Here is a 14,101-nt window from a genome sequence, read left to right as displayed (position 1 = left end):
CAAAAATATCCTTGCATTAAGATTTTAATTCAAAATTACCAAATTTATAAATTTTCTAATTTATCTATTGATTTGTGGTTAATATTGGTTCTCACAGTTACCACAAACAACTCAGTTCTCCCTTGAATAGGCCCCTATAAAGATAAAGATTATATCAATGGATAGACAAAGTTAACSATAATTCAATATTTTGGAATTCTCAATCCATATTGTGTCATTTCATTTCTCTTGGTTCTTACTTTCAAATATACAAAGATATAAGATAAACAAAACAAATGAAATAAACGTTTTATATTAATTGTATAACAAAATAGAATATCAAATCAACACAAAGAAAATTGTAACTAAAATTAACTATTTAATCCAAAATGAATTAAAATAATCATTAATAAAAAAACCATGTAAATAAAAAGTTGTCATTCTTTTCTTTATATAATCACCCCGAATGTTCCACCATATCATTTTTTTTTATCAAAGTTAGAGATGGAAAAAGTTAACTATAATTCAATATTTTGGAATCCCCAATCTACATTGTACTATATCATGTCTTTTGGTTATAACTTATAGATTATATATTTATAGACATAAAGATTTAAAGGTTTATTAGATCATTATATGTAACTTATATATATAAAGTAAATGAAAGGTTTATTCATTTAATGATATGTTTTTATTTAAAAATAATTCAAAAATTGAAGAAAATAGCAACTAATGATTCTAGCTCTCTCAAGATGCCACATCATCCATTGATGATTCTCCTTTATATAGATATAGAATATAGATATAGAAGATTAGTAGATCAGGGGAGAATTGCCAATATATCATCGTAGAACAATAATCAAATCCATATAAAAAGTCAATAAAGAACATCAAATTTTAGCATAAAACAGAGTCACTTCCGATTTGCCAAGCCTCTAGATGACATATTCCTTCCTATATTCACAAAACAAAGTCAACACAACACATGAATTTCCCAAAATAAGAACACACCTACCCTACAAATACCACAAGAATTCTGGATTATCCTCCAATCTCACATTTTTAATCAAAGCACCTTACAGATGTTTTTCAGCACCACTCGTTACTCGGAAACCAGCAAAACACAACATGATTCAACACCCAAGTCTTGTTCTCGGTCTTTTGGAAGCAATTATATCAAGTCCGCCACATTCATTGGCATTTCATCAATCTGGGTACTGTAGTACTGCTCTATGTCTCTTAGGATTTTGATATCATCGGTCTTCACAAAGTTTATAGCAACACCCTGCAAAACATTTGAAATGAATACTTTTAGATAAAAGTTTAGTCCTAGGAAACAGATTCAGTACACCTCATTTCACCTTTAGCATCACAAAGTCGTTGTTGTTGGCAAGAATGAAGTAATAACAAGAAACGACCCAAATCGAACCAATCCAGATAACAAGAATAGATTTTATCTACCACCACAAAATATAGCTGATGATACAGAATACTGACTTGAACTATTATGATACGACTAACAAGAAAATCAGCGGGCAGACCAAACATGTGCTTTTGCCTATGGTTTTTGATAAGCGATTGAAATATCATAAGTGTTGGGATTCAAAGATGAGCAATTGAAATATTATAAGAGCTGGGATTCAAAGTAATTAATCAAATATTACAAAAGTATACATCTAAACATGAATGGAACAGAAGAAAACAATTAAAAACATGCTAAAATGAGTAATAAAATCCTAAAGGGTGTAACGGGAAAGATAAAGAATTCGTGGTCCATTCTAGAATAACAAAAAAAGTGACCGTAGAACGGTCCTCTACAAGACTACAGCCAAGTATAACCAAAATCAGTTGTAAAACCAGGCATTTACTAAATTAAGTTATTACAACCTTTTTATTTCAAGTTATTTCAATTTATATCCCACATTTAGGGTTCCTTAATTAGTTGGGCATAAAAGAATTCTCTGTTCATGCCTGTTTCCCGATTAATGTCACTTGCCATGAGCCAACCACTATCATCACTTTGCACGAAAAACAGAAACTGACCTCGTAGTGAAAATAAGCTGCAATCTAATTAATAAATCAACCTTTAAGTGACTTAGCACTAAAAGAATTTGTTAATCCTCCTCTGTCCTACAATTAGAGTCCACATTTTACATTATTTAACCTCAAAATTTAATAGGACAATATGAAACCAATTTAGCGTTAGAAACAACAAACATCCGTGCCTGTTTTGAAAGCTATAATAAGAAAAAATAGTTTCGGATCATGTAGCACTAAGTCCCATTATATCAAACCCCAACTTCTTTGTATTTGGGAAGCCAAACCAGTGTCCTCTTTCCTCCTAAATGATTATTGTTCAGGGTCATTATGTCACTAAGCTACAGCTAGGTGCTCAGCCCACTCTGCATTTTGGCACGGTGCTTGATTTCGTAATAAAAATAATAATATACAAGTCAAGTTGTCATTACATCCTTTGAAGCATTCAGCAGATCTACAATTGGAATTCCCTCCTCATACCACATAAATAGTTTATCTTGRACCTATAAAGCAGCTATTTGCATCCAGGGCTTTCAAAAATCAATTTGYCATGGAAAACAAAATATMATGTTTGAAGTAGAAACTCGAGAAAAATAGTTCTTAAATTACCTTTCGTCCAAAACGACCAGATCGACCAATACGATGAATGTAGAGCTCTCGGTTATTTGGAAGGTCGTAATTGATCACCAGAGAAACCTAACAAGACAGAAAAGATCAAATCAGATGGTGCGAACATGAGTTAAGTCCCCTCCGATGATAGAAGATACACAAGACTTCTATATTAGATGATAATAGATTCACCACATGCTTTGATGCAAAGTACAAGAAAGAGCTCAAGTTTATATGGCTTCTCTTATTCAATAACATTACTATCAACAATGGCATCCAAAATTGTAATAACCAATTACTGTAAGTCTGTAACCAGTCTAAAGGGTGTGACACTGATACAACTTTGGAAGAATGCGACATCTTACAGGTGCTGCCCATGAATTCCGGTTCTTCATTATCTAAATTTCTCCAAATACTTGAAACAAAATCCAGAAACAGGTGCATATATTATGCATGTGGGGTTTACCAACTATCCATGATCTTACAATTCTTCAACAAGATTACAGTGGTTAAACACTATCTATATACTATATCATAAAGCATTAGACAAAAACTCTTAAAAACAATTTTTTATGCATGAAGTACTATTTATTGATGCATATTACTTAAAATTCAAGATTACAAGTAATTTTGCGTAAGTACAACTTATTAAAACTCCATTTTTAAATTTGTGTAACTAACTACCAATAAACATAATCAAAAGTTGATGCATCACACATCAGTAGTGTCATATACTCATATGACAGCTCCTACAACTGTATCATCGTTTCTCAGATTCACATAACACCCACTAAAAACAAGTCAATCGGTGAAGGTGACTTTCTGTTTACAGGTAGTTTCCTTTATGACAAACAAGAGTGACCATGTTTTGGAGATCAACTTATTACACATGATTCATATAGTTTAAAGGCCGTTTTTCCACTTTTCCATGTAGGCAAGTGCAAACAAAATCTACCAAAAGTAACATTATCTAATTATAGCCATATCCTCATAATATGAAGATTGTGATTCCTATGACCCTCTGTAGTAGCACTGTAGCACTGTAGCACTGTAGCACTGTAGCACAAGTTCAACAAAATGAAACAAAATAATAAGTTAAAGGTCTTGACTTGCCTGTTGAACATCCAATCCCCTGGCCCACACATCCGTGGTAATAAGAACACGGGTGACACCAGATCGAAATTCTTCCATTATAGCATCTCGTTCCTTCTGAGGCATGTCTCCATGCATGGCCGACACAGTAAAGTTGTTCTCCCGCATCTTCTCAGTTAGCCAATCCACCTACACCGGCACAAAGTGAGACAAAGTTAAATCTGAACCTAAATTCACTGAATTAGGTTTTACCTTAACTACATTCATTCCCAAGCTACATGCATGTGCAATGCCTATAGACATTTTTGGGCATACAGTTATCATATAAAGATGCTATCATTACAACACATATTTGTAGTGTAATTTCTAATTATTGAAGCTTGAGATGTTCCAAATATCCCATCCTGAAGGTTAGCTCAATCAATACTAAAATACGAGATGCTAGAAATATCCCCATTGCTGGAAAATGCATATTAGTTTTGCCACGGAAAAGGTGACTCATAAGTGATAACCAAAAGGGTTATACACCATAAAGAACAAACAACAACGGTGGATAACATCATCCCACTAAACAGAATATTTTCCATGATATACAAAAATAAAAGAAAAAGTGACTAATCATGTATTACCTTTCGCTTTGTATTACAGAAAATTACAGCCTGGGTAATTGTAAGAGTATCGTACAGATCACAGAGAGTATCAAACTTCCAATTTTCTCTTTCTACCGCAACGAAGAATTGTTTTATGCCCTGTCATGGTAAAATAGGCAAATTAAAAAAACATATTGGTGGACAGACTAGTCCTTATCAAAGTAAGCAGCATATATCTTACCTCAAGAGTCAATTCATCACGTTTTACAAGGATTCGAACAGGATCAGTCATGAATTTGCTGGTAATCTCCAATATTTCGTTAGGAAGGGTAGCGGAAACCAAAACAACCTGCGACAGAAATGCATATTCTTATAATGCAATAGCAGTCTAAGAGAAAGTATGTAGATTTCAACTCAACAGTGACACTAACTCTATCTGGGCCTGACACCAAATTCCAGTTAATCACAAAAAGATTCATGCCATATGCTATGAAGAAGACACCAACATGTACTAAAAGAGAGTAAAAGGAAAAATGTGTTGCATTCAAGATTTGGAAATGCAAACAACATAAGATGTGGTTGCTAAACATACATTCATATCACATCTGCCAACATCATTATAAATGATTTTCTGTATCATAGAGCACAAAGTTTTAACTGGCCCCATGAATGAAGTCCTAAAATTAGTTCATTGGATGTTTGATTTTTTGTCTAGATATCTAGTCGGCAAGTAGCTCTCTTATCAATTACTGGTCTGCCTTGCAACAGTAATGATGCCCGACAACTGTCACCTCCTAACAGAAAATGGACATATATGATTATCAATTATAGTAGTCATGTTATAGCTATTGGTAGTTTCAAGAGAGTAACATAACAGGTTACCTCACAAAAGTTATATAGTCATATATCAAATGATTAAATAGAATTACTGCATACACATTATTGATAGAGTTGAACAATACATTTGAAATTCAGTAATTGATTGTATGATGTTCTTCTTATCCCCCATCTTCTACGTCTATTCTTTGCCTACCTGTCTTCCATCGATTTAAAACCACATGCTCATCAATAACCAAATAGCATCTTCATTTTTTATTCATTGAATCTAAGAGCTATCATCTTTCCACAATTTGCTTAATGATGTCTATCTCTGCCTCCTTTAATAACCATCATTACATTTTTTTTCTATTTGGTTATATTCATTCTTTTCTTTTACCATTTTGAACCTTAGTAGTTGTTAGAAAACTTCTTGGGAAGACAAAAGCTGAATCCTCGTCATCAGATGGTTCTGGTAGGAAATCAAAATTCTGTAGGGAGCGTAGGAAGTACTTTTCTAGCGGAGGTTGACATAGCAATTATGTTATAATATGGTACATTTCATGTTAAGATATGCTAAGGTATGTTATTCATTTTAACTTATGCTAACTTATGTTAACATTTCCATGCTAACATCTTTCCTACCATTCTCACGAAATTTTTATTTCCTACACGATCCTAATTCTATATATGTATGCACGCACACACAACATTAAATATCAAATAAAATGTAAGTAATGTTATAGTCCATGCCATACGACAGCTTCCAGCAATTAATTTTACAGGACTTACAGCAAGCTACATGTATTGTACTATGTTTGTGCCAAGGTGTACATGAGAGAGAGAGAGAGAGGGAGAGAGATGTAGATCACCTGAAGCTCTGGTGGAAGGTACCGGTAGACATCATAAATTTGATCCTTAAACCCACGGCTCAACATTTCATCAGATTCATCCTGTTGAAATTTAAGACATTCACATGCATCAATTTACAGATTTACTTCCAAACAAGAAGTGAAAAAAATTTGAAGCACAAGTTTCAATACTAATTATAAATGGAAAAAAAAGTAGAAAACTCACAAGAATTAGTAATTTAATAGCTCTAGTTCGCAATGTTCTTCTCTTAATCATGTCGCAGACTCTGCCGGGTGTTCCAGAAACAACATGGACTCCATTTTCTAGCTTTCTTATGTCCTCCCCAACACTTTTTCCTCCAATGCATGCATGGGCTTGTATACTGATGAAATCACCAATAGCCAGTATCTGTTTCTCTGTCTGAGCTGCAAGCTCTCTTGTAGGTGACAAAATCAAAGCTTGGACCCTGTCAATGAAGATGTAGAATTGATAAATGGAACTACATGACTAAGGAAAAGAGATGAGAACTAAGTAATCAAATTTCCCATTGATGACAATAACAACTAAAAGGGAAATGTTTGAACCAGACATGTGCAAAAAAGTGGTAGCTTCATCATTGCAATCCAGTAGATAGCAAAGCATAGAATTCATTTTCAGATGCTATTGCATCCATAATTTAAACAAAGTGGTGTTGACCTAATGCTCAGTTCGGGCATACATCATCCCAGACAACTTTAGCAAGTGATTTCTTGTATATCAATATCAAAGGAAAGGGCCTCGTTGAAGTCATTGACAGATCTTCCTAATAAAAGTTGCTGCCTTTTTCATGTATATGGACAACTCAACCGACAAAAAGTACAGCAGCTTCACTAAATAGATACAACTTCGAATTTTCAGTTTTCTTTAGTGAAACACCCCCCAATCCAAACAAATCTGTAATAAGTTCTTATTTGAGTTAAGCGCTAGACAGTCACAGTGCCACAGTGGAACTAACCTAACAAGAACAAGTTGATAAATTCCTTATCTTTTCCATGATTCATGGGAAACCAACTTTCAACTCTAGTTGCAATTTAAGTTAAAAGAAATCATCGTTCAGACACATAAACGGAAATACGAGCTGGACTTGCCGAGTACAATAATTATTCGCTAAAAGGGCTAATAGAAAAATATAAACCGTTTAGAATGAACAATTTGCCAGCAAAAAGGGAGAAAAAGCTTCAAAATTAACCCCACAACACAAACCTACGGTTAATTTTCAAATTAATTGAAAACATAAGAGTGCAATTGAAGAAAATAACTAATAGGTACACAACAAAACATACTCTCTTGAAGCGGTGTCAACAATCTGGCAAACAGTAAGCGCAATCATGGAGGTTTTTCCGGTACCCGATTGCGCCTGCGCAATGACATCACGGCCTTCAATGATTGGCCTAACAGCTCTCTGTTGTATTGCCGAGGGTTTCTCAAATCCATGTTGGTAAATCCCACGGAGGAGATCGTCTTTGATCCCCATCTGGTCAAAACTCATGATCGGCTCCACTCCCCGCGACGTCTCAAACACCAGCTTCTCGTCGTCCACCATCGTATTCCGCCGCCCCCTATTCGCCGGCACCACTGACGTTCCCGCCATGAGATATTTTAGTAGTTTTTGGGCTCGTATTTCACCTCTCGTTGGTTTTTAGGGTTCCTCTCTGAGCCACCAAGTGAGAGCCACGATAGGATTTTGAAAGGCAAATAAGGGGAAATTGATGTGAGTGTGTGTATTTATATATGGATATAGGGTTTATCTGATATTAGGTTAAATTGGTATTCACCCCCTTTTTGAGGTTCTTTCAGCCATTAAACCCTTTTTTTTTCTCTGATTATTCTCATTGTATCCAATATCGTTGATTTTTGGATATTTAAATATTTTTATATCGTGGTTTTTTATTATAATTAATATTTATTATTAAATTTTATGTCATTAATCGATATCTATATCACATTATAAAGTATTTGACAAAAACTATTAAAAACTACTTTTTTTGAGTTTTAACAGAAAACTTAATTATTATATTTATAAAATGTTATATTATTAAACCAAAAATAAATTATTTCGTTATTAAACTTAAATTAAATTATTAAAAAAATTAAAGAAATTACATAAAAAATGAAAACTTTTAATAATTGATTTGATATTAACATTGATATCTTTTTTTCCAAAATTTTATTATATCTTCAAATTTATATTTTATTTAAAAATAAAATCGTTATTGTTTTCTTAAAAGCACATAATCTATATTATATTATAAAATATTTGACAAAAACTCTTAAAAACCATTTTTTATGCGTAAAATATTGTTTATTAATGCATATTACTTAAAACTCATGATTGCAAATAGATTGTGCGTAAATACAACTTGTTAAAGCTCTGTATATGAATTCGTGTAACTAACTGCAGATCTATATTATATTATAAAACATTTGATAAAAACTCTTAAAAACCATTTTTTATGCGTAAAATACTGTTTATTAATGCATGTTACTTAAAACTCAAGATTGCAAGTAGATTGTGCGTAAATACAGCTTATTAAAGCTCCATATCTGAATTCGTGTAACTAACTGCAAATAAACATAATCAAATAGAGGATAAATATCTCATTTTTAATATAAAAAATCTAAAATATAATTAGGATAATAATTGAGTTTTAACATAATACTTAATTATTATGTCTATAAATTGTTATATTATTAAACCAAAAATAAATTATTTCGTTATTAAATTATAATAAAAAAATAAATTAAAGAAATCACATAAAAAATGAGAACTTTTAAATAGTTGATTTTATATTAACATTGATATTTTTTTTCAAATTTTTATGATATATTCAAATTTATATTTTATTCGAAAAATAAAATCATTATTGTTTTCTTAAAAAACACATAAAATCGTATTACAACATCGACAGAGACAAATAATATCGAAAATTGTAACCCAATTGGTGAACCAGTATTGAAATTCTCAAGTCTTAGGTGACTTTCGACAGATAAAGGGTTGACATTGTTGAGCTTCCAATAAACTATTAGAGTTTAATGTATCTGAATGTCACTGGATCTGGTATTATGTATGTTGTGTGATTGGTCAGTGACTGTATGGAAATACAATCATATTTGTATCATAATTGCAAAACAAGTGTTTGAACCATGCTTTTTGGTATTTTCTACAAGAATTTTGAGTGTTTGTTTTAAATGATTTCATCGACGACAATTATGTTGGTGATGTGGATGATAAACGAAGTACAACATGCCATGTGTTTATGATTCAGATAAATTGTTGTATCACGTGTACCAAATAGGCAATGAGTTGTTAATTTGCATACAAATGAATCAAAGTTTACAGTTGCATCAACTTTTGCGTTCCAAGCAATTTGGTTTAGAAGAACGCTCGAAGGGTTATCTATCAAAATGGGTATCTGCACATGATAAATGGGGACTTGTCATAAAACCAACTAAACCCTGATACTTATCAAAATTATACAAAATATAAAATTATCTCCTACGATTCTCCAACCACCTTGCATGAATTATTACTTGCATCGTGCATGGGGAATGTCCGCGTCTTGTCGCAAGGCTCATTTTGAGTTGTCACCTTCATGCGGGGCTACCTAGCTACCATGGAAGACAAACCTTCCCCCATTGTCCATTCGAAGGGCGCTGACTTTCATTATCAGGGTATTTTCGAGGGGTGAAAGGTGCATGTGGGGTTTTCGTACGCGGCTTAGTATTCACCAACTAATCGCTTATGGACTGTTTACCAAACGCTTGTTCGGGTAAGCGCTTACCAAGTCACATCACCTTACCCGATGAATATGGTAAAGACCAAAAATCTTACCTGGTAAGAGCGAGACAAGGGCCAAGAGTCTTGCTCGGTAAGTGAAGGTGAAGACTCTAACCACAATTGGCGCTTACCGGATAAATAGTTGCATACAATGCCGTTTATGTTGGCTAAAATATTGTATGGTGAGTAAGTGATGGTGTTGAATTTTATTAATAAACGCTTATCGAGTAAGTGTTTGATAAACAACCCCTTAATCTTAACAAACTCCATTAAAAAATTTCAAGAATGATTGGCCAAACACACTTCCTTAATAGGCAGGACGGGCTGGGTCCAGTGGTTGGTCATGATTGTGAACAAAAACATGATAGTAAAAATTCTTAAATACATTATGTTAAACATATTGTAGGACTAATTAATGCATACCCTTGCAGCATCCAACTTTACCATTTTTTTTATTAACTTGGATAATTAACATGCTATGTGAGTCGATTAATCTCACGACGACCATCTGCTTTGCGGGTAGCCCGAGGTCACCGCATTTGAACCTCAATATCCACAAAGGAGATTTTTATTCCTTATTAAATTTAAACATGAGACCTCGAGACACTTTTGACCTTTGGATTCAAACTCAAACCAATCAGGTATCACCTTTGTAGTTTACTTTATAACTTATTATTGTATACAACAACCTTTTAAAGTTTCACATGCATACTCTATAAAACTAATTGATAGCCATATTCAAATAAACGATAAACATTGAATCAGACTAATATGACAAATGCTAAATATCTTAAAACTAAAATAAATTACACTATTAGTTTAAATCTAAAATATTTAAAATCATAATAAATTTTAAATCAAACAAATTACATAAAAACGATAATTTCATAAATCTTTATATTTGACGATCGTATAAATATATTTCTATTGGTGTTCAAACCAGTAAAAAAACGCGTTCAAGTAACAGTTGTAAGTTATACTGTATTCAAACATAATCCATGAATTTAATATCTTTAATAAGAAGATGTATTTTTTACCAACGATTTATAGTAAAGTTTAAAACCTTACTGTATCATACGAGCAAACAACTACTATAATGCATACATAATATTAAATAACGATATACAAAAAAAAAAAAAAACCGTCGAACATGATGTGTGATCCTACAATAATCGGATCCCATGTATAAAATAGAGTAAGAGACCGTTTACTAAATGCTTGTTTGATAAGTACTTACCGGATAAATTTTCTCATCGGATAAACATGACAAGAGCCAATAATCTTACCGGGTAAGAGCGATGAGAATGATGTAGAGTCTTACCCGGTAAGTGAAGATGACGATTTTTACTCTAATAAGTGCTTATCCGGTAAATTATTGCATTTAATACGTTTTGATGTACTAAAATCTTATGCATCAAGGTAAATTATAACGTTGACTTCTAATGATAAGCACTTATCGGCTAAGCATTTGTGTAAATATTTCAATCTTACCTTGTCCGGTCCAACAACTCCAATCGGTCGGTGGCGAGGCTCGACCGCAAAGTCGAGCCTCTCTATCTGGGTGGGTTGTCTTTCAAAGCACTGGTCTAACCTACACTCTTCTTTCCCTTATCTCTCAGCTTGTGCCTACCCTTGAAAACGGTCATTTTCTTTCTGTGTGTGTTTGCTTTCTGGAATGGCTATGCAATGATGCTAACTAAAACCCTCTCATTCAGATTCTCTTCTCACTCATGAAATTGATGGTTCTTGGTGAATGAAGCCAGAATCCAACCCTTACTGGTTCCAATGAATTCTACATTGAATTCCCCCGTCACATCCCCTAACCCGTTCACACCTTTCCTCAAGACCACCTCCTTCAATTTCTGTTCATCTTCACAGATACAGCATCAGTATCACCACCGCCGGCGGCGGTTTCATACACGTTTCACGGTTAACTCCTCACATATCAATAAAGCTCATGTTTTCCAGAAGCTACCCACCACTGCCGGCCTTGATTACATAGAGCAACGTCAGGATAAGGTATTGCTATCTCATATAATTACGCAAATTTCGAAACCGATTGCGTTTACAGTTTTTTGGATTGTAATTGGGTTATGTCCAAGTGGAGGGTTTTACCAAAAACCTGCAATTGCTGCCCCGGTGACAAGTGAGTCTTTGAAGACGAATAGGAGGAAGAGTAAACAAAGAGTGAGCAATTGGAAAGATCATGAATTTTCTGAATATACAAGGAGGTTACTAGAAACTGTTTCTGGGTTAGTCAGAGTTATTGAGGAGGTTAGGTCAGCCAATGGGGACTTAGAGAATGTGGAGGTGGCATTAAAGGATGTCAAATTGAAGAAGAAGGAATTGCAAGATGAAATTATGAGCGGGCTTTATGCAGAGTTACGGGAATTGAGGGGAAACAAACTAGAGCTGGATAGGAAGTCAGGGGAGATTCTTGATTCCATGATGAAGTCTAAGAGAGAAAGAGATATGATTCTGGAAAAAGGTGGGAAAATGGAGGCCAGGGAACAGACACAAGTGGCGGAGTTGGATGAGATGATTAGCAACAAAGAGAAGGAATTTTATGGGATTTCGGAGGAAATCGGTGAAATTGAGGATAAAATGTTGAGGAGAGAGACCATGGCTTTGAGCATTGGTGTTAGGGAACTTTGTTTTATAGAGAGGGAAAGCATGGTCCTGGTTGAGAATTTTATTCGGAAAATGAAGCAGAAAGACACTGACAGGTAAATTTTCTAAGATTGGTGGACCATGTAGCAACTAACTTTTGGCTTAGTATGAACATTTGTTATTATAATAGAGTGGTTAACATTTTTAATGTGAAATTTTTAATAAGAAAATAGCATATCTTTGGAGGCTCTAGTGAGGAAGTTCTGCTACATGATAACATGATTTTTTTAAGTAGAATTATCACAATGCAATATCATAGACATGGCAATTTCGCGCCTGATCAAGTCTACTAGCATAGGCTGTATACACCTGAAAGAATGGCTCAAAAATGCTGATGTTGTGTTACTATTCACAACTCAACATTTTATTTCTGCAATCCGTTGTCTATCAACAAGTCAATTATTTTTGCATATTGACATTTTCTCGCTTTCACACACTTCCCACTAGCCATGGGTCTTCATGGAAACTAAAGGGTAGAGCTCATGTCTGGGTACATCTCATCCCTTGCAGACCCTACCTCCTGGTGGGACATACTAAGCTTGCTTGGTTTGGTTTGTTTGATGTTGGTGGTTGAGAATTCGATATATCCTTATTCAAACAGAAATTTTGCGCATGAAAGATTATTACAAACAACTTAGATGGACTGTGGGAACACTCTAACTTGTCTCATTAGTAGTATGAAGATGATTTCAAATCTGTGGCACAGATATATATATATTATTCTTTTTGGTGTATGTATATTTATTTATTTTAGTTTAGGAAGTCACCTCCAAAGTGCAATTTGGATCACTTTGTATCTTGAGTACATCAGTGGGGCATTCATTGAAAGTTCCAGGATATAGCAGTAATAGGGGAGGGAATTTTCTCACTTTAAGTATAATGAATTTCACGCTTGGTTGGGGGTGGGAAGGGTTGGGGAATGGACCTTACCCTTGATACATGTGGCAAAACAATAGGAAACACAAATCAAAGAGCAGCCACGTGGAAGTTATTCCCTATAAGGCTATAATTAGTTACACCACAAATAGCATCAAATCAAAGCTCATTATCACTGCCCAGCAGCTTCAGTATTGATCACTTTATCAGAATGATGGGTATATGTCCGGGAATGCGTATTGGCCACTTGGTTAGTGCCACTATAAGCATGCACTTGTTCTGTTTTACCATGGACTCGCTGCTAAATATCTGTCACAGTTTATACCACATTCCAAGAAGTGTGGAATACCTTGTAACCAAATCTAGTAATACTAATTAATTGTCATGTAATTGGAGAGATAGAACGTTGATATGGATGTAGCTGAGCCAATCGCAAACTAACTAAAAAGCAACTGGTAGATCCCTAATTACCAGAGTAAGACATTGTTTGGCAAACATAAGCTAGCTTATAAGCTACCTTATTTTTTGAGTAACTGGTTAGATGCACATAAGCTAGCTTATAAGTCGGCTTATAAGCTAGCTTATTGATAAGCTACTTGGAGTAGCTTACGAGGAGCTTTTTGACACTTCTTCCAATTATAACCTGATTAATATTATTTATTCATTTATTATTAAATAAATATTACCTATTTATTTATTCATAAATATTAAATTATAGTAATTAAAATTAATTAAAAATTATTAACTAATTTTAGTTATACAT

The 14,101-nt window shown here is 33.9% G+C and overlaps 2 protein-coding genes across 2 annotated transcripts in view; one reads left to right on the top strand and one right to left on the bottom strand.

Annotated features, from left to right (window-relative positions):
* Positions 1-824: 824 nt before the first annotated feature.
* On the bottom strand, positions 825-7,712 carry LOC112527268 (eukaryotic initiation factor 4A-3). Its single transcript, XM_025137799.1, has 8 exons — positions 7,298-7,712; positions 6,201-6,441; positions 5,996-6,076; positions 4,549-4,656; positions 4,347-4,466; positions 3,739-3,906; positions 2,626-2,712; positions 825-1,264 (listed from the first exon to the last, which is right to left on the bottom strand). Exons 1-8 carry the CDS (start codon positions 7,603-7,605, stop codon positions 1,151-1,153), a joined length of 1,227 nt encoding a protein of 408 aa, XP_024993567.1. The 5' UTR covers positions 7,606-7,712; the 3' UTR covers positions 825-1,150.
* Positions 7,713-11,400: 3,688 nt separating this feature from the next.
* LOC112527751 (probable inactive ATP-dependent zinc metalloprotease FTSHI 5, chloroplastic) overlaps positions 11,401-14,101 on the top strand; it is a 24,181-nt gene continuing 21,480 nt past the window's right edge. Inside the window, exon 1 of the mRNA XM_025138535.1 lies at positions 11,401-12,518. Within this exon, the coding sequence (XP_024994303.1) occupies positions 11,578-12,518 (941 nt within the window). The 5' untranslated portion in view covers positions 11,401-11,577. The remainder of the gene's footprint in view (positions 12,519-14,101) is intronic.

The sequence above is a fragment of the Cynara cardunculus genome (assembly GCF_001531365.2).
Source record: "Cynara cardunculus var. scolymus isolate 2C chromosome LG 15, CcrdV1, whole genome shotgun sequence".
Classification (NCBI taxonomy): domain Eukaryota; kingdom Viridiplantae; phylum Streptophyta; class Magnoliopsida; order Asterales; family Asteraceae; genus Cynara; species Cynara cardunculus.
This window is presented reverse-complemented; position numbering and strand designations above follow the sequence as displayed.